This window comes from Procambarus clarkii, chromosome 65 (genome assembly GCF_040958095.1).
Source record: "Procambarus clarkii isolate CNS0578487 chromosome 65, FALCON_Pclarkii_2.0, whole genome shotgun sequence".
NCBI classification, from domain to species: domain Eukaryota; kingdom Metazoa; phylum Arthropoda; class Malacostraca; order Decapoda; family Cambaridae; genus Procambarus; species Procambarus clarkii.
The window spans coordinates 9203851-9225010 of record NC_091214.1 but is presented as its reverse complement, the minus strand read 5'-3'; the positions used below and the strand labels follow the sequence as shown (position 1 = coordinate 9225010).

The following is a 21160-nucleotide window of genomic DNA, read 5'->3' as shown; positions in this document are numbered from 1 at the left end:
AGGATCTAGGGGTGGTTTTAGATAGAAAAATGTCACCTGAGGACCACATTAAGAACATTGTGCGAGGAGCCTATGCTACACTTTCTAACCTTAGAATTGCTTTTAAATACATGGATGGAGAAATACTAAAGAAATTGTTTACGACTTTTGTTAGGCCAAAGCTAGAATTTGCAGCTGTTGTGTGGTGCCCATATCTTAACAAGCACATCAACAAACTGGAAAAGGTGCAAAGACATGCTACTAAGTGGCTCCCAGAACTGAAGGACAAGAGCTACGAGGAGAGGTTAGAAGCATTAAACATGCCAAAACTAGAAGACAGAAAAAAAAGAGGTGATATGATCACTACGTACAAAATAGTAACAGGAATTGATAAAATCGACAGGGAAGATTTCCTGAGACCTGGCACTTCAAGAACAAGAGGTCATAGATTTAAACTAGCTAAACACAGATGCCGAAGAAATATAAGAAAATTCACCTTCGCAAATAGAGTGGTAGACGGTTGGAACAAGTTAAGTGAGAAGGTGGTGGAGGCCAAGACCGTCAGTAGTTTCAAAGCGTTATATGACAAAGAGTGCTGGGAAGACGGGACACCACGAGCGTAGCTCTCATCCTGTAACTACACTTAGGTAATTACACCTGCAAGAAAAATGACAGGCTGGATAACAAGAACCTTTCATATTAGAGATGCTATACCTATGATGATACTTTTCAAGACGCTAGTGCTCTCTAGAGTGGAATACTGCTACACAATGACAACGCCTTTCAAAGCTGGAGAAATTGCTGACCTGGAGAGCATGCAGAGATCCTTTACTGCTAGAATCCACTCAATAAAGCATCTAAACTATTGGGACCGACTAAAGAGTCTAAATCTGTATTCTCTTTAATGCAGGCGGGATAGATACATAATAATTTACACGTGAAAAATAGTAGAGGGGCTGGTCCCAAACCTGCACACAGAAATAGCATCACATGAGACCAGAAGGCATGGCAGGATGTGCAGAATACCCCCATTGAAAAGCTGAGGTGAAATAGGTACTCTGAGGGAGAAGTATCAACATCAGAGGCCCAAGGCTGTTCAACACGCTTCCACTTCACATAATGGGCATAACTGGCCGACCCCTCACAGTGTTCAAGAGAGAACTTGACAAATACCTACAAAGGATACCTGATCAACCAGGCTGTGATTCATACATCAGGCTGTGAGCAGCCGCGTCCAAGAGCCTGGTTGACCAGTCCAGCAACGAGGAAGCCTGGTCGACAACCGGGCCGCGGGGTCGCTAAGCCCCGGAATCACCTCAAGGTAACCTCAAGGTTACCACCAAGGTAGACTATTGCTCCCTGCATCTCTCTGAGTGGGCCAGATTCTGGGTCCCGGTAAGCAACAACAACTTTGTGACTGATGACCACAACTAATGTAGCACAATATCAAAAGAATAGCTTCAAGGACCCTCTGGGGATCCTCACAAAGGATATCATCAGTGGCATGTTGGCTAGATTTGCCAACATAAAAACTGCCTTTAGAAACTTATGTAAGGAATCATTCAGAACTTCGTATACCACTTATGTCAGACCAATCCTGGAGTATGCAGCTCCAGCCTAGAGTCCATACCTATTTAAACACAAGACAAAGTTAGACAAGATTCAGTGATATGCCAACAGAATAGTCCCAGAACTGAAAGGTATGAGTTTGGTGGAAAGGCTACAGGAGCTAAACCTCACATGCCTAGAAGACAGAAGAGTAAGGGAAGACATGATCACCACCTACAAAATTCTCAGAGAAACTGACAGGGTGGACAATGACAAACTAATCAGCATGAGTGGTACATGCACAAGAGGACACAGGTGGAAACCGAGTATCGAAATGAGTTACAGAGAAATTAGAAAAAATGTTTTCAGTTTAATACCTGGTTGATACCTGGTTGATGGGGTTCTGGGAGTTCTTCTACTCCCCAAGCCCGGCCCGAGGCCAGGCTCGACTTGTGAGAGTTTGGTCCACCAGGCTGTTGCTTGGAGCGGCCCGCAGGGCCACGTACCCACCACAGCCCGGCTGATCCGGAACTTCTCTTAGAAAACCGTCCAGTTTTCTCTTGAAGATGTCCACGGTTGTTCCGGCAATATTTCTTATGCTCGCTGGGAGGACGTTGAACAACCGCGGACCCCTGATGTTTATACAGTGCTCTCTGATTGTGCCTATGGCACCTCTGCTCTTCACTGGTTCAATCTTGCATTTTCTTCCATATCGTTCACTCCAGTACGTTGTTATTTTACTGTGTAGATTTGGGACCTGACCCTCCAGTATTTTCCATGTGTATATTATTTGGTATCTCTCTCGTCTCCTTTCTAGAGAGTACATTTGGAGAGCTTTGAGACGATCCCAATAATTTAGGTGTTTTATCTCGTCTATGCGTGCCGTATATGTTCTCTGTATTCCCTCTATTTCAGCAATCTCTCCTGCTCTGAAGGGGAAAGTGAGTACTGAGCAGTACTCGAGACGGGACAGCACAAGTGACTTGAAGAGTACAACCATTGTGATGGGATCCCTGGATTTGAAAGTTCTCGTAATCCATCCGATCATTTTTCTGGCTGACGCGATATTTGCTTGGTTATGCTCCCTAAACGTTAGATCGTCGGACATCATTATTCCCAAATCCTTGACATGCTGTTTTTCTACTATGGGAAGATTCGATTGTGTTTTGTACCCTGTATTATGTTTCAGATCCTCATTTTTGCCGTACCTGAGTACCTGAAATTTATCACTGTTAAACATCATGTTATTTTCTGCTGCCCAATCAAAAACTTTGTTGACATCTGCTTGTAGTTTTTCAATGTCTTCAGCAGAGGTAATTTTCATGTTGATTTTTGTGTCATCTGCAAAGGACGACACGAAGCTGTGGCGTGTATTTTTGTCTATATCAGATATGAGAATAAGGAACAGTAGCGGTGCAAGGACTGTACCTTGAGGTACAGAGCTTTTAACATCGCTTGGACTCGATTTTATCTGATTGACTGTTACTCTTTGTGTTCTGTTCGACAGGAAATTGAGTATCCAGCGTCCTACTTTTCCAGTTATTCCCATTGACCTCATTTTGTGAGCTATCACCCCATGGTCACATTTGTCGAACGCCTTTGCAAAGTCTGTGTATACAACATCTGCATTTTGCTTTTCTTCTAGGGCTTCTGTGATTTTGTCATAGTGGTTGAGTAACTGTGACAGACAGGATCTTCCCGCTCTAAATCCATGTTGTCCTGGATTGTGCAATTCATTGTTTTCCATAAAACTAGAAATTTGAATCCTAATCACTCTTTCAAACACTTTTATTATGTGTGATGTTAGTGCAACTGGCCTATAATTTTTTGCCAAGGCTTTACTCCCCCCCTTGTGCAACGGAGCTATATCTGCAGATTTAAGTGCTGCTGGTATCTCCCCTGTATCCAGGCTCTTTCTCCATATTACGCTGAGTGCTCTCGCTACTGGTACTTTACATTTCTTTATGAATATTGAATTCCATGAGTCAGGCCCAGGAGCTGAGTGCATAGGCATATTATCAATTTCTCTTTCAAAGTCTTCCGAGTTTGTGGTAATATCCGTTATATTATCTGCAGCTTGAATGTCATTCATAAAGAAGCTGTCTGGGTCATCAACTTTCATGTTGTTTATTGGTGTGCTAAACATAGCCTCATACTGGCTTCTTAGAATTTCACTAATCTCTTTGTTGTCCTCTGTGTACGTACCTTCATTTGTAATTAACGGTCCAATACTGGTCGAGGTTTTGGATTTTGATTTTGCGTATGTGAAAAAATATTTCGGATTTTTCCTTATCTCTTGTATAGCTTTCTGTTCCAATTCCATTTCCTCAGACTCATATGATCGCTTCAACGTTTGTTCTATTTCCTCAATCTCCCTGCTTAGGCTTGTTTTCCTTGCTTGTGATAGTTGTGTCTGCCGAAGCATTTCCATTATTTTTTTCCTTCTCCTGTACAGTCGTCTCCGTTCTCTTTCTAGAGTGGTCCTCTTTCTGCCCCTCCTCACAGGTACGTGCTTCAAGCAGACCTTGTAAGCTTCAGCTGTCAGTTGAGCTATTCCCTGTGTGGGAGTTTTGTCGCTTAAGACCGTCTCCCATTGAATGGTTGCAAGGTCTACATTTATTTTTTCCCAGTCAATCCTCTTATTGTTGAAATTGAATTGATTGAATATTCCTTCTCGCTTGTTTGGTCTCTTAGACCTACTACCGTTATTTATGCTAGTTCGCACTTCAATGAGCTTATGGTCTGAGTATGAAGTATCTGAGATTGTGATATCCCTGATTAGTTCATCATTGTTTGTGAATAACAAGTCTAGTGTGTTTTCGTTCCTAGTTGGTTCTGTAATCTGTTGATTGAGCGAGAATTTGTCACAGAATCTCAAAAGTTCTCTAACCTGTGGTTGGTTATTTCCCGGGTCATTCCCTGCTATGATATTTGTGTTTGCCGTTCTCCATCTTAGACTCGGTAAATTGAAATCTCCAAGAAAGATAATATCTGGAGCTGGGTTTGCTAGGTTGTCAAGTATGTTCTCTATTTTGTGCATCTGCTCTGTGAATTCCTCAATCGTTGTATCTGGCGGTTTATATATTAGAATAATAATTAAGTTTAGTTTCTCTACCTTCATTCCAAGTACCTCTACCACCTCATTAGTTGAATTTAGTAGTTCTGTGCATACCAGGTCTTCTTTAATATACAGACCTACTCCTCCATTTGACCTAGTTTTTCTATCACATCTATATAGATTATAATTTGGAATCCAGATTTCACCATCCATGTAATCTTTTGTATGAGTTTCCGTGAATGCCCCAAATATTGAGTTTGACTCTAATAGAAGGCCATTTATGAACTTAACTTTATTTCTTGACTTTGGCTTTAACCCTTAAACTGCGCAACGCGCCTGCAGGCTCGCGTCTGGTTTGCGCAACGCGCCTCCAGGTATTTTGATTTTTCACGTTCCATTCAAAACTGGCGCGCGGTGACGCGGGTATGGTATGGGTGGGTGGGGGCCCCAGTGATCGTCCGCCATCTTAAAAAAAAATCCCAGCATGCCCTGCGGCCGTGGGGAGCCTCAGTTTCACGGCAGCAACCATGTCTGACGCATCCTCTACGAGCTCCCGCTCCACGGTGACCCGCGGTCATGGAAAACGACTCTCTGAGGAGGAAATACGCGATATTTTGTATGATGACGGTGCTCTGGATGATGACCTGGACTATGATCCAGATAAAGACCTAACTCAGATCTGATACGAGTGAGGAAGAGACAGAATTGGAAGATGTGGCGAGTGTGTGGGGTACTCGTGCCTCGCCCGGCCTGCCTCGCCGCCCTGGGTCAACACCGTTATCATCACCACCATCATGTATGTCCCCAGACGCTAGTAGTTTATTCAGTGATAGTACATGTGACGAATCTTTCTCGGGCTTCAGTGACATTGGCTCCGATACGAGTAGTGTGGACGACCCGAGTACGAGCAGTGGTGGTGTTACCAGGCGGGGTTTTGCTACCTCAGCAACACGCCGCGGCAGGCGGCAGCGTGCCTCACAGCATGTGGACAACGACAGTGGCCCCTCAACATCATTTATTCGTGGTAGGTGTACAGTACGTAAATCTGCCTCAGCGCCTAGCATACCCTCACGCAGCTCCAGCAGAAGCAGCGGACGACGTAGCCGTAGTTTTGGTGCTCGTGGTGGTGTTGGCCGTGGTGTTGGCGCCAACACCAAACCCCCTGGTGTACTTGTGTGGGAGGATTGAACCACATTTGCCCCTCAAATACCAACATTTGATGATAGCGATTTTGGTGTTACACCATTATTCCCATATACTGGTGATGATATGGCACACATGGAATATTTTCAGGCATATTATGACAATGTATTCATGGCGCATCTTGTGACTGAGACAAACAGGTTCGCTCACAGCCTCATAGACGAAGGCATTTTACCTGCCTCACGGCTCACACGATGGAAGGACACGACAATTGACGAAATGTACGTGTTTCTGGCACTCACCATGATGATGAAGCACTCTGAGAAAGCTGTCATCCAGGAATATTGGAGCAAAGACAGCCTTGTTCCATCGCCTGTGTTCAACCGGTACATGTCGCGTGATAGGTATCTCTTGATTCTCAGGTGCCTGCATTTCGAGAATAATGCAAATGAGGACAGACACGACAGACTGTGGAAAGTACGGAAGATGTTCAGTGACATGAGAGGGAAGTTCAGGGATTATTTTGTACCTGGACAGAATGTGGTTATTGACGAGTCGCTTGTACTGTTCAAGGGGCGACTGGCATTCAAGCAGTACATTCCATCAAAGCGGCACCGATTTGGACTGAAGTTTTTTGTGCTATGCGACTGTGAGACTGGTATTGTCTTGGACATGATATTATATTCTGGTACAGACGTCGACATACCGGCTCAAGATGAACACGGGTTCTCTGGCAGTGTTGTAAAGACCCTGATGGAACCGTTGCTGAACAAGGGGCATGTACTGTACACCGACAACTATTACACCAGCCCCTTATTGACCAGATACCTCCTTGCCCACAACACCGGCGTATGTGGCACTGTGAAGAGCCATAGGAAGGAAATGCCAGTGTTCGGTATAGCTATAGCCGTGGGCGAGTGCCAGCTGCGCAAGTGTGACAATACGCTGTCAGTGCGGTGGAAGGACAGACGCGAGGTGAATATGCTGAGTACGATTCACACCGGTGCCATGTTGGACAGTGGGAAAGTCCACTTTCAGACACGCAACACCGTGTATAAGCCAGACTGTGTCATAGACTATAACGTGAACATGCGCCTCGTCGATAAGTGTGACATGATGCTTGGTGGAGTAGAGTGCGTGCGCAAGTCTGTGAAGTGGACTAAAAAGTTCTTCTTCCACCTGATGGATGTTGCAGTGCTCAACTGCTTCAATATGTACTTAGTAAAATCTGGCAGGAGACCGTCTATACGTACATTCAGTGCTGGTGTTGTGTCACAGCTGCTAGTAAAGTATGGCAAGGAGGGTTCTGTTGTACCGCGCGGAGTGCAAGCAACAATGCCACATGCAGCTCCAGACAGATTGAGGGGTAATGAGAACTTCGGAGTACATATGCTCGAGTATATGCCAGGCACAGCATCACGGGAGAAGGGTAAACGTGCGTGTATAGTATGCAGGAACACTACCCGCAGAGAACAGAAACGAAGATGTATCAGCACCTGGTGCGTGGAGTGCAAGGTGCCACTCTGCCCCGTTGGCTGTTTCGCAGCATATCACACACTCGCGGAGTACTGAGTGTGTTTATGGTGTGTGTATATAGTGTGTGATACTGTACAGTGTGTATATAAAGTGTAAATATAAATTTATTTGGCATGATACATTGGAAATTGTGTAGGATAAGTGAAGTTGTTTGTGATGCACGTAACACAGTGTCTACGGACAGTACGGATGTTGTACTGCGATATTACAGTGTACGTGTTCATTATACATTGGATTGGCACATAAAAACAATGAAAATGTATTGGGAAATGTGCGCAATAAATGAACAAAAATATATTCGCGGCAACTCGCGCGCCCCGCCCCGAGCGCCCCACCGCCTCTGAGAGCTTACACCACGGGCGCACGGGGAATGATGACGTCACGCCCCAACTTCCGGACCCCATAGCACCCAAAGTAAGTACAATTTCGAATTTTTTTTTACATACCCATACTCAGGGAAGGGTTTTTGACACTTTAAAAAGAAAAAATAATTTTTTCAAGAGAACTTATTTCCTGCGCACTGCGGGGGTGTCACATTTGGAGGCAACGCAGTTAAGGGGTTAAACCTTGAATGTTTGCAAATATGAATGATTGTCCATGTTGTGTGTAACTTCTGGAAGGTTTTGGTAGTTCTCCCTCCTCTCTACCCTGACCCAGGGTGTGTTGTTGTGGCAATGGTTTGTCCAGTTTTGGAAGTGATACTGGGGAGTGTGGTAGTCTCTGTGTAGTTGGGGGGTGTAGTATGTGTGGGCTTGATGCCGAACTGTAGTCCAGTCTTGGGCATTTCCCCCTCTCCATCCGTACTCCTGCCACGTTTCTGCCTGTCTGTTTCTCCCTCTGTTTGTACCTGCCTCTAAAAAATTTTCAGGGCTATTATGTTGGACTTCTTCTCTTATATGGCGCTGTGTACCTCTGACGTGGAAATCAGGGCAGTGAAGATCGTAGCATTTCCTCTCATTGACTGAGAGTGTGCATAGCTTAGGGTGAAAATATCTACACTCTGTATCAAAACGACATCTGCCTTTCCCTAACCTGTTTCGGCATTTCCGTGGGTGCATGAATGAGCATTCCGTGCCTCTGGGCCCATATCTACACTGTCCTTTTGCATAATACCAACAAATATTTTCCTTTGTGATTGTATTATTCTTGTTTGTACCCGTGCACGACTTGGCTACCTCTGTGTTTTTTGTTCCAACTTTCTCGTTTCTGCATTCATTCTCGGTATTGCCCTTATCTTTCTCCTTGTTGCTTTCGTCTTTCTCATTTGTGTTCTCATTCGTCTCATTTTTTCTCTCCTTATTCATATCACCAGTGTGCTCTACACTATTGCCTTCATTTTTGTGTACCTCGACACTACTATACCCGTCTACATTGCTACTTTGACTCTCTAAATTCTCAGTCCCTGGGTTGTGTTCAGAGTTCGTTGCTGTCTTTATATACTCTGCATATATTTCTGGTAGTTTTTGTGTGAATTGTAGCCTGTGTTCTTCAGGAATGTTATTCATTAGTTTGGTGATGTTTTCCCACATCTGTCTGTCTCTTTGACAGATCCAGTAGTTACCTTCCCGGTTTGCATATTGTGTAGGTAATCCTGTACAACTTAGGTGAAACCTTATGTTACAAATGTTACAAACAATGCCTACAACACTCTTCCGAAGTGACTTAAGGCAGCCTCCACACACCTCCATGTTGGGTTTGTGATGTTATAATAATATATGCATATATTTAAGTATTATATGTATGTATATATAATATGTATCCAGTATATTTATAATATTACATATGTTTATTTGTTCAAGTTTATGTGGGGGTACTTATCGCCTTGTGGAGAAAATATGGTCGTCTTGGGACCGTCCAGTTGACCGTTGTTTGTCCCAGGTGGGGGGGGGGGGGCAGGATGGGCAACCAGGATGTCACTGGTTGCCAGTTACTTGATTTATACACTGATTATGTGCCTGTAATATCCTAAGGGAATTTCTGCTTTCTTCCGGCTTGTAATGTTATTCACTTACTCTATTACTAGTTACTAGCTCCACTTTCCCGTATTACAGTATATATTGCCAGTATATTATCACTGAGGAAGTACACTGTTACTGTGGGACGTCCTCTACACTGTGTAGGCCTCGTGGCTGTGGTGTAAACAGCCTAGTGTGATGCCTCCTCCACAACTTTACATTTATACTTTTTCTTTGTACAATTCTCTAACACTATCCACTAATTTATATGTTGTGTTACACGTTCCACTTCACTGTTCAACTTATCACTGCTCGCTATATTTGATATATATCGCTTATGCCTGTACACATGAGCCTGGTGGCACTGGCTCACCACATGGGACCACCTTTATTCTGTATTTAACTCAAATTTCCATTGTTAATTTCTGTATTCTATTTTCCTACGGGTCACTATGCACTTGGTGATCACTGTGGGCCGTAATCCATGGTTGTAATCCTAAAAAAGCCCGGTTTATTCCAGTGTTTTAACGGAGCGCGACGACGACACGTCTGTCCCCTCCCCCGCGAACTACGAACCTCAGAGTAGTTAACCTCAGAGTTTCAGAGTAGTTAACAAATGAAATGCATTAGGCAGTGATGTAATGGAGGAAGACTCCATGCACACTTTCAAATGTAGATATTTGAGCTCAGGAATCTGTACACCAGTTGAATGACAGTTAAGAGGTGGGACAAAAGAGCCAAAGCTCAACCCCTATAAGCACAACTAGGAGAGTACAACTAGGCGAGTACCTCCGTATAGAAATGGCCTCAAGGGCAAAAATACCAAAGAAAATGGTAAAACCGGAGCCAGAACAACATGACCACCTGACACGGTACATCAGTATAGAACTGAACTGTTAGCCCAGCTGACCCGGGCTGGCTCCCTTCTCACCCCATGTGAGGGGGGAGAAGGGGTTTCCTCCCCTACTGAAATTAGATTGTGTGTGCACTATATTCATGCATGACCTTAGATTGTGTGTGCACTATATTCATGGATGACCTTTGAAATATACATTAATATTTACCTCATTTGCTGTCATCATAGATGGATAAATGAGCTTGGTCTGGATGGGAACTAAAGTGACAGTCTTGAAAGTAAGGAAGCCTCGGTCCTGGTGGTTATGAGGAGTCTCGGCCTTCACAATCCTTACAATATTCTCAATACGAATGCCAAACTTCCCGTCTTCATAATATCCAGGTTCTGAAGCAAAAATTATATTAAATAAACACAAAATCAGGCTTTGAGTGTACAGTAAATTAAAAGTTCCTCTTATGGAGGGCTGAATAGTGGCTCCTTGAAGCTAGCTCGCTATGATAGCTAACCCCCCCCCCCTTCCCTTCTGAGTCACATCAGCCATAGGAATACAACATGTCCTACTGGAGACTAGAGCCAGAACCTGGCCCCCCCTCTCATAAAGAGGCACAGGTATCAGGGTATTGTCACAGCCACTCTCACTAAGAGAACATCCAGCAAGGCAGCAAACCAATACAGACAACTGCAAGGTTCAGAGAAAGCAAAGCCCTGGAACAGCCAAACAATTTTGCAAATTATTCACAGAGAATCTAGGTTGAACTCCCCTAACCACCAACAAATAGGTAATTACCTAAGTGTAGTTACAGGATGAGAGCTACGCTCGTGGTGTCCCGTCTTCCCAGCACTCTTTGTCATATAACGCTTTGAAACTACTGACGATCTTGGCCTCCACCACCTTCTCACTTAACTTGTTCCAACCGTCTACCACTCTATTTTGCGAAGGTGAATTTTCTTATATTTCTTCGGCATCGGTGTTTAGCTAGTTTAAATCTATGACCTCTTGTTCTTGAAGTGCCAGGTCTCAGGAAATCTTCCCTGTCGATTTTATCAATTCCTGTTACTATTTTGTATGTAGTGATCATATCACCTCTTTTTCTTCTGTCTTCTAGTTTTGGCATGTTTAATGCTTCTAACCTCTCCTCGTAGCTCTTACCCTTCAGTTCTGGGAGCCACTTAGTAGCATGTCTTTGCACCTTTTCCAGTTTGTTGATGTGCTTCTTAAGATATGGGCACCACACAACAGCTGCATATTCTAGCTTTGGCCTAACAAAAGTCATGAACAATTTCTTTAGTATATCGCCATCCATGTATTTAAATGCAATTCTGAAGTTAAAAAGCATAGCATAGGCTCCTTGCACAATATTCTTTATGTGGTCCTCAGGTGATAGTTTTCTATCTAGAACCACCCCTAGATCTCTTTGTTTATCAGAATTCTTTAAAGATTTCTCACATAATATATAGGTTGTGTGGGGTCTATGTTCTCCTATTCCACATTCCATAACATGACATTTATTAACATTAAATTCCATTTGCCAAGTGGTGCTCCATCTACTTATTTTGTCCAGGTCTTCTTGAAGGGCATGACAATCATCTAAATTTCTTATCCTTCCTATTATCTTAGCATCATCAGCAAACATGTTCATATAATTCTGTATACCAACTGGTAGATCATTTATGTACACAATAAACATCACTGGTGCAAGAACTGAACCCTGTGGTACTCCACTTGTGACATTTCTCCATTCTGATACATTGCCTCTGATTACTGCCCTCATTTTTCTATCAGTCAGAAAATTTTTCCTCCATGATAGAAGCTTACCTGTCACCCCTCCAATATTTTCCAGTTTCCAGAACAACCTCTTATGTGGAACTCTGTCGAAAGCCTTTTTTAGGTCCATATAGATGCAGTCAACCCAACCATCTCTTTCCTGTAATATCTCTGTGTCCCCTAGTGCGTGTGCCCCTTGTGTTAAATAGCCTGTCTTTATCAACCCTGTCGATTCCCTTGAGAATCTTGAATGTGGTGATCATGTCACCCCTAACTCTTCTGTCTTCCAACAAAGTGAGGTTCAATTCCCGTAGTCTCTCCTCGTAGCTCATACCTCTCAGCTCGGGTACTAGTCTGGTGGCAAACCTTTGAACCTTTTCCAGTTTAGTCTTATGCTTGACTAGATATGGACTCCATGCTGGACCCGCATACTCCAGGATTGGTCTGACATATGTGGTATATAATGTTCTGAAAGATTCATTACACAAGTTTCTAAAGGCCGGTCTTATGTTAGCCAACCTGGCATATGCTGCTGATGTTATCCTCTTGATATGAGCTTCAGGGGACAGGTCTGGCATGATATCAACCCCCAGGTCTCTCTCTCTCTCTGACTCTTGAAGTATTTCATCTCCCAAGTGATACCTTGTATCTGGTCTCCTGCTTCCTACCCCTATCTTCATTACATTACATTTGCTTGGGTTAAACTCTAACAGCCATTTGTTCGACCATTCCTGCAGCTTGTCCAGGTCTTCTTGAAGCCTCAAGCTGTCCTCCTCTGTCTTAATCCTTCTCATAATTTTGGCGTCGTCAGCAAACATTGAGAGGAATGAGTCTATACCCTCTGAGAGATCATTTACGTATATCAGAAACAGGATAGGTCCAAGCACAGAGCCCTGTGGGACTCCACTGGTGACTTCACGGCATTCTGAGGTCTCACCCCTCACTATAACTTTCTGCTTCCTATTGCTTAGGTACTCCCTTATCCACTGGAGCACCCTACCAGTTACTCCTGCCTGTTTCTCCAGTTTATGCATCAACCTTTTATGGGGTACTGTGTCAAAGGCTTTCCGACAGTCCAAAAAAATGCAGTCCGCCCATCCTTCTCTTTCTTGCTTAATCTTTGTCACCTGATCGTAGAATTCTATCAAGCCTGTAAGGCAAGATTTACCTTCCCTGAACCCATGTTGATGGGTTATCACGAAGTTGAAACAGCACGAAGAAGATGTGCTGCTTGGCGGTGGACTATATGCATTTATGATCATTAGTTTATCATCCAGGTGGAAGCCACACCAGGAGCTCCCAGCTTCTATGCCATCTTAGACTGTCCACTCACTGATATACTTGAATTAAAACATCTCTGAATCAATGACCATAGTGAGTCCCACTTCAAGGTAAGTATAAGTTATTCTTTGGACACTGTCCTGTGACAGCCATTTCTTGTGTAGTGTTCCTGTCTTTCATTTTGTTTTATGAGCATGTTGCACAAACCTAAGTTGTTGCACTGACCTCTTTACCTCAAGATGCAAGTATTTAGGGCAGCCCTTCTCTATGTACTCATTATGGCAATGCCCCTGCTCTGACAGTGACTTCTCTGGTGAGTTCAGGAGTTTGCCCAAGAAACAAACTCCCCTTGGTAGTGCATAGGTTTTTAACTCTACTGTGAGGCCCTGTGTTGTGGAGATTTGGTGTTTTCTGTTGTGGAGAGAGCTGGGGTTCACATGCTTGTCTATATGGCATGCTGCTGATGCCCTTCTTAGCTATTTTTATCCTTAAGAATGCATTCATTTGTCAGTTCTTTTATGAGGGGGTCCCCCAGTACCTGGGTGTCCTTATTTTTTGGCCTTGGTAAACCCCGTGGGTCTTTGATACGACTCATTATAGTTAAATTCACCGAGCTCGCACTCACTACTTCTGAGTTTGAGGGGTTGTCTGTTGGCTTTACTACAAACCAATAATCAGTTTCATTTTCTAACCCTGGCTACCTGCTGGGTGGGTACTATCCTCTACTTCAAGCCCTGCGACATTTGGGTACACCAGTCCTTTATTTTAGTTAGGGCTCTGTCTTTTGGGTTTTATTTGGTTTAGTAGTAATGAGGCTCTGTCAATCACTTTAGGTTCAGTTCCCCATTTTGTGTGTGGCCCTGTGCTTATGTGGCTGCCACTTAGTCTGCCATGTTTTTTGCCTCTGGGATTTCAGGGTTGGAGCCCCTAGAGTTTTGGCTGGTGCAGTCTTCACTGCTGCTCCTTCCATTGTCCATATGGCTTCATTGAGCAGACCCCTTGTACACCCCCTACCCCCTTGCTCTGGGTTCTGGGATGTCTGAGGATTTTGGAGCTCAGCTGAGTTTTCTTAAGTGTGTAGCTAGGCCTTCTCTAGGGCTCATTCTTTCCACTTCGCCGACAGAGACAGACGAGCCATTGCTTCCCACTAGGGATCCAGACCATCTTCTCTGGGGGGGTCTTTCTAGAATCCTTGTAACGTTAATGATGCCTTCCTGTCTATTCAGGGGTTAGGTGTGGAGCTCGGGTCTGCCTCGGGGTCTTCATTTTCAACTTCCAGGACTGGGAGGGGTTGAGGTGATGAGGATCCATGGGTGCTCTTCAGCCCTTGCTGGTCTTTATTTCTATCTTCAGAGTGCGTTTCGCTCGGGGAGGAGGGTTTTTCTTCTCCATGTTCGAGCTGTTTCTTAGATGCTCCCCTCCCCACCTCCTGAGTGCGCTTTCATGTTCCATGAGGTTCTGTGGATGTGTATTATTTCTGGAAGTTTCCATCATCCTGCTTAGCATCTTCCAATGAAGCGCATCAATGATTGGGCAAGTACAACTCAAACCGAACTTGGAGGCATATACCTTGCCACGAAATTTTTAAAAGACAAAGACAGTGGACTTATATACTGTGACTCGCAGAGTGCACTCCTGGCATTGAACGCACATAGTAGTAACACCCAGAAAATAGTCAGTGATATTCAAATGAATGTTTTAGCTGCTAAAGAAAACAGATTTGAAATGAAATTCCTATGGATACCATCACATGTTGGCATTTCAAAGCATGACATTGTTGATATGCTTGCAAAGACAGCCTGCAGAAAACCAGTGGTAGAAATTGATATGGATGTTTCATTAGCAGTGACAAAGAGAATACTTAAACAAATATCTAATGAAAATCTCACCGACCTAACAAATTCACAAAGACCTGAAAGTTGTAGCATTAAATATTATGATAGATATCATGAGGATACATTCACATATGTAACTAATAGAGCAAAAACTCGGCAATGTGATGTTATAGTGGCCAGAATACGTCTGGGATATAGATGTATCTGGCAGCTTTCTCAAAACCCAAATGTCGAGTACACAATGTGTCAACTTTGTGAAAGAGAAAACATGCACTCCCTTGAACATTATATTGTAGAATGTCCCATATTGACTGACTTTTGCCCTCCTGGGCTGAGATATGCTAAACTCTGTAATTACTATATGAATACTGGAACACTTGATATATTGGACTTGTACCCAAGATTGACCATGTAATGTATCAACTATACAATGTATGTATGTGATGTAACTATATAACCTTAGCTTGTAAAAGCACCTTAATCACCCTCAGTGATTAAGTGCTTAATAACACACTACTTTATCTATCAGCTATCTTACCCTCTCAGAGTAGGAGCACCATAAATGTATGTGTGTGCATGTATATGTGTATATATGTATGTATATGTGTATATATGTATGTATATGTGTATATATGTATGTATATGTGATTACCTATCTGTAATTGGCTAAGTGTAGTTACAGGATGAGAGCTACGCTCGTGGTGTCCCGTCTACCCAGCACTGTCATGTAACGTATTGAAATTACTGACGGTTTTGGCCTCCACCACTTTCTCACCTAACTTATTCCAACCGTCTACCACTCTGTTTACAAAAGTGAATTTTCTTATATATCTCCGGCAGCTTTGTTTCGTTAGTTTAAATCTATGACCTCTTGTTCTTCAAGTTCCGGGTCTCAGGAATTCTTCCCTATCGATTTTATCAATTCCTGTTACTATTTTGTACATAGTGATCATATCGCCACTTTTTCTTCTATCTTCTAGTTTTTGCATATTTAATGCCTCTAGCCTCTCATAGCTCTTGTCCTTCAGTTCTGGGAGCCACTTAGTGGCATGTCTTTGCACCTTTTCCAGTGTGTTGATGTGCTTCTTAAGATATGGGCACCATACAACCACTGCATATTCCAGCTTTGGTCTAACAAAGTCGTGAACAATTTCTTTAGTATTTCCAGCCATGTATTTAAATGCAATTCTGAAGTTAGAAAGTGTAACATAGGCTCCTCGCACAATGTTCTTAATGTGGTCCTCAGGTGACGGTTTTCTATCTAGAACCACCCCTAGATCCCTTTCTTTGTCAGAATTCTTTAAAGATTTCTCACATAATTTATAGGTTGTGTGGGGTCTATGTTCTCCAATTCCACATTCCATAACGGCATTTATTCACATTAAATTCCATTTGCCAAGTGGTGCTCCATATACTTATTTTGTCAAGGTCTTCTTGAAGGGCATGACAATCATCTAGGTTTCTTATCTTCTCTATTATCCTAGCATCATCAGCAATCATGTTCATATAATTCTGTATTCCATCTTGTAGATCGTTTATGTATATAATGAACATTACCGGTGCAAGAACTGAACCCTGTGCTACTCCACTTGTAACATTCCTCCAATCCGATACATTGCCTCTGATTATGGCCCTCATTTTTCTATAAGTAAGGAAATTTTTCATTCAAGTTAGAAGTTTATCTGTCACTCCTCCAATATGTTCCAGTTTATAGAACAACCTCTTATGTGGAACTCTGTCAAAAGTCTGTGGTAGAAAATGATAGTAAAATAAACAAAAAAATCTTCTCTGGCCTCTACCTTTGGGCTTAGAGACCTGTTTCCCTTTTGAACCCATCCTCCTCTGAGATTGAGTTGGCATTTGCCTTCTGGTTTTATTATCAGGGACCCAATTTATCCTGGCTTGTTGGCAACTCTGTTTTCCTCATAGGCTTAGCATGATTTTTGCCTTATTCAAATGCTTTATTAGCTGGAAGCGGTTTCTGTATTTCAGGTGTTCTTGCCAAGTGCTTCTTGTAATCGGATTCTGCCCAAGGATATGAGTAGGTGGCAACTCCATGTTCAGCTGCCATTCCTCCCCGAATCCCTCACTGCAGAGCATCACAGGGCTTGAACTCACTTGGTGGTTATTTTGTTCTCTGACCAGTTCTGAGGTGGCCTGGATGTTCTGTCATCTATGCCTGGTGTGGCTGCCTTCCTGCCTGTGGTTCAGGCAGTTCTGCTTTCATTGTTTGCTTCTCTATTTTTTGTGGCATTGATGACATTTTCCTGGCTCTTCTCGTGTGTTGGCAGGCTGTGCTAGCTCAGGATTTTGTTTCAGCTTGGTTCTTACCCTCATGTCCTCTTTCTCCTTCTCCCTTTTTGCACCCCTTCTTTTTCCTATGGTGGTTGTTTCTTTGGTCCCCTCATCATTGGCTGCTGCCTTACATACCCTTGGTCAGGTCTTTTCATGAAGAAGTTTCTGCCTCTCCTGCTTGGTGGCAACCCCTCTGGGTTGGGTCCTCACCAGTTGTATTCTGGGCCGGCCCCTGGTGGGGGACCTACTTCCTGGGCTGATGTGCCTTCTCCGGCTGGTGCTTCTGCTGGCCAACGTCGTTCTTCAGTGTCCTGAATCAGGCCTCTGCTTGTGGGTCTTTGCACTGGCCCTTTATGCTATTATGCACTCCCAATTGGATGGCACTGTGGAGGAGATTTCTGGCTCATTTTTTCCAGTTCCTTATCCCACAGTTCCTTATATCCTTATTAGGATAAGGAGGGGGATAAGAATATCCTTATTTCTATATCACAGGACATTAGTGAGCTTTCCAGATTGTTCATCAGGTTCACCAGTGGTGTTAGGGTTGTGGGTCCTTCCTTCAGCCTCGTTTAGTTGTCGGGATGTGGTTGGTTACAGGCTTGGTCGAGGTCCCTACTGCTTGCTTGAGGTCCCTGCAGGTTCAGTAGGGATCCGGATTGTTTCCAGTGCAGCACATTCATGACCTCTTAGAATATTAGTATATTTTGGTAGCAGTCTTTCTTGTTAACATATGTTGTTAAATATGACCGAAAAAGTAATATTAATAATTCTAACACGAATTTTCTCATCTTCACGAGGGTCACTTTGGCTCTCCTCCTCCCTGGTATGTCTCATGTTTTCCTACCTCTCTGTTCTTAGGAATCCTGGAGGCATCGAGCATAAAGAGGTATATCATTACATTCAACATTGGTTTTGTGGAGGAGTTGAATGATGACACTGCAATTACCCCGCCTTCCTCCTCCCCCGCCCCCCAGCCAGGTGTGTTGGTTCATGGTCTTCCAGCTCTAGACTGAGATGGACTGATGCTAGGATGGCATGAGAGCCAGGAGCTCCTGGTGGTGGTGGTACCATTTATTAATGGCCAGCCGTAACTAGTTTTTGAGTGAATTTTGTGAAGTCATTTGGCCGTTTCATTGCTTTGTTTTCTTTAAACCTTCCAGTTGTCTGTATTGCTCTGCCTACTTTCTGCATGTTTTTTTAGCAAGAGTGGTAATAAAATTAACTTTGCATCCTGTGCCTTTGTGGGTAGGGCCAGGATCCAACTCTGATCCCCAGTAAGCCATACAGGACTACTATGCCTAATGTGACTCAATAGGGATAAGCTACCTCAGCCAGCTAGCTTCAGGGAATCACCGAGGCCCTACCAGAAAGAGGCATTTCATTACACTCAACACTGGTTTTTTAGCATAATGCTTGGTTGCTCATTCAGGCAAGATCCAGCTGACCCCTTGGACATCATAAACAATCAGGACAGGTTGATATTCTGCACTAGAGAATCAGGTTATTTGTTTAACCCTTAAACCTCGCATATTAGGGGCCAGAAAGCGAAAAATAATTGAATTATGTATAAATACCTTAAAAATCTTAAACAAATCAATTTATTGACTTCAGCGTCGTGAAACTTTCATCAAAATATTTTCAGAAATTGATTTTAGACAAATTTAAAAAACAAAACAGCGTTGAATGTAATGAAACGCCATTTTCTGGGTGAGCCCCGGAGGCTCCCTGGAGCTTATCGGGCTAATGTATGTTATGTTAGACCGGGATATTAGCTAAGGAGTTCAGACCTACCAGGGACCAGCGCCAGAACCTGGCCCCTTCAGAGAGGTTTCAGGGAGCAATGGCCCTGGAAAACCCCATATGGTTGGGGGTTTTCCTTATCTGCCATCGACCGGGGTTAGGCACCCAGAAAGGTAGGCGTAACAAAACAAACCCCACATGGTAAGAAACTACAACAAAAACCGAACAGAGAGGTAGAAAACTCCCTACAATCCCAAGGAAACAAGCAAACAAGCAAACAAGCAAACATCACACTTTACTGCCGCGCCGATCGTCCGCGCAGCCCTCCCCACCCCGGGAGGGGGAGGGGGGAGCCCCGGACCTACCGCGCCGGCTGCCAAGCTCCAGTTCGGAAGCTAAGCTTCAACCAACCCGAAAAAACCGCCGACCGGTGGGAGGGAGGGTTTCCAGGGAGCCTCCGGGGCTCACCCAGAAAATGGCGTTTCATTACATTCAACGCTGGTTTTCTGTGGGGAGCCCCTACGGCTCCCTGGAGCTTCATACCCAAAGAGAAGGAAAAGAAAGGGCTAACCCGGGAGGCGGCCGCCACAAACTCTGCAACGCAAAGCCAAGACAACCGGTCGCACACCTGCGACCCAAGGCAACAAGAACGCCCAAGAACAGACGCACATATGGATGGGCGGCCAAAAACCTGTGCGACCCACAATTCCCTGCGCCCGAAATGAGCCCGAGACGTCACCAACACAGCAGCAATTGCTGCAAACGTCTGAACAGCATGGGCGCAAAGACAGACCGCAGGAAGAAGGAAAACACTGCGGATGACCCGGGAGACCTGAGCCCTGAAAACAGGGAACGAAGGAACCGGATCAACCACAGCGCATCCCCAGGCACGGTACGCCGGCAACAGCAAAAAGCACAACTGGACAACACAGGACGCACCCCCCGGCCAAACCAAACAAGTACCAATACCCCAAGAACCCCTCCGGAAAGCAGCCGTCTCGACCGTCGCCAGGACAGAGAAAGGCTGCACACCAATAAAGCTACCACCAGTACCAAAGAGGAGGAAACTGAAACCGAAGGGGGCTACCACAAACTGAGGGGAAGAGAAGAAGGCACCCTGAACAAGGACCAGGATGGCTCAGGCGACTCATGAGCAGGCCGGAGGGGAAACAAAACGCGAGAAAACGTAATAAACGTCATACAGTCTCCAAGACGAAGCTCGCAGGTGGGACACCGTCAACAAAGCCACCTGAACACCATAGAGATGGCGATACCTGCGTCAAAATACCAGACGCGAAGAGCCAAAGAGAAGGCCGAACCAGTCACGGACAGGACCGATTCGGCCTGCTGAAAGAGGCGAAGCCTCAGGAAAAACGCCCCGGGTACGGACACCTATCAAGCATATCACCTATTTCAGACACCTATCTGAAAAGAAGGCCGGGCCGGCCACCGTGGAACCATAAGGACTGTTCTCGTGGGAATGGGCTGCAACCGAGCCAGAACCCGAAGCAACAGCTGGACCGGGAGAAGAGGTACAGGTACCCCCCACCTCGACCAGGCCTGCCGAAAGCCTCCACCGTGAAGTCCTCGCAGGTGGGAAGGGCGCCACAAAACGGGCGACGCCTAGACCACGCCGACCCGAAGACGTCCATGGCCAGGAGTCCATAAGCCCAACAGAGCCAACAAAACGAATCGGCGACGACTGGCCAACCCACGAAGAGGAATGAACCGAGACAGCCGTCCACCAGGACGCAGGACACACCCCGGACACGAACCACACGGTTAACCAAACCCCCTGCGGTTCCGGCAAGAACCACCAGAGAACAGTCCAAACAGAGCTGAATGGTAGAGTACCTAGTGACCCAAACCCTCCGAAGCGCAAACCAGACAGCCATGAACACCTGAACCGGGCTGTGAGCCCGACGGACAGACAGACTCCATCAACCTCGGCCGACCTGGTGAGCACTGGTCACAAAGCCCCAGCCGAGAGACGACCCGTCCGTGAACACATCGAGTGAAGGCTCGGGGAGCTGCCAAGGCACGGAACCCCGAAAACCCAAAAGAGGAAGCTGGTGACGCAGCACCAACACCAGATCCCCAGAGGAACCCAAGGAATGCAAGAGGCGGAAGTGGAGTCTCCGTAGGAACCAACCGACGCCGGAGCCAAAC

General features: G+C 44.8%; 1 protein-coding gene across 4 annotated transcripts in view; it reads right to left on the bottom strand.

Moving 5' to 3' along the window:
• Positions 1 to 21160, bottom strand: part of ApepP (Aminopeptidase P) — a 334482-nt gene that overhangs the window by 43657 nt on the left and 269665 nt on the right. For all 4 annotated transcript variants that reach the window (XM_069309418.1, XM_069309421.1, XM_069309419.1 and 1 more), the window contains one exon: positions 10284 to 10459. In XM_069309418.1, coding sequence (XP_069165519.1) covers positions 10284 to 10459 — 176 coding nt within the window. The remainder of the gene's footprint in view (positions 1 to 10283; positions 10460 to 21160) is intronic.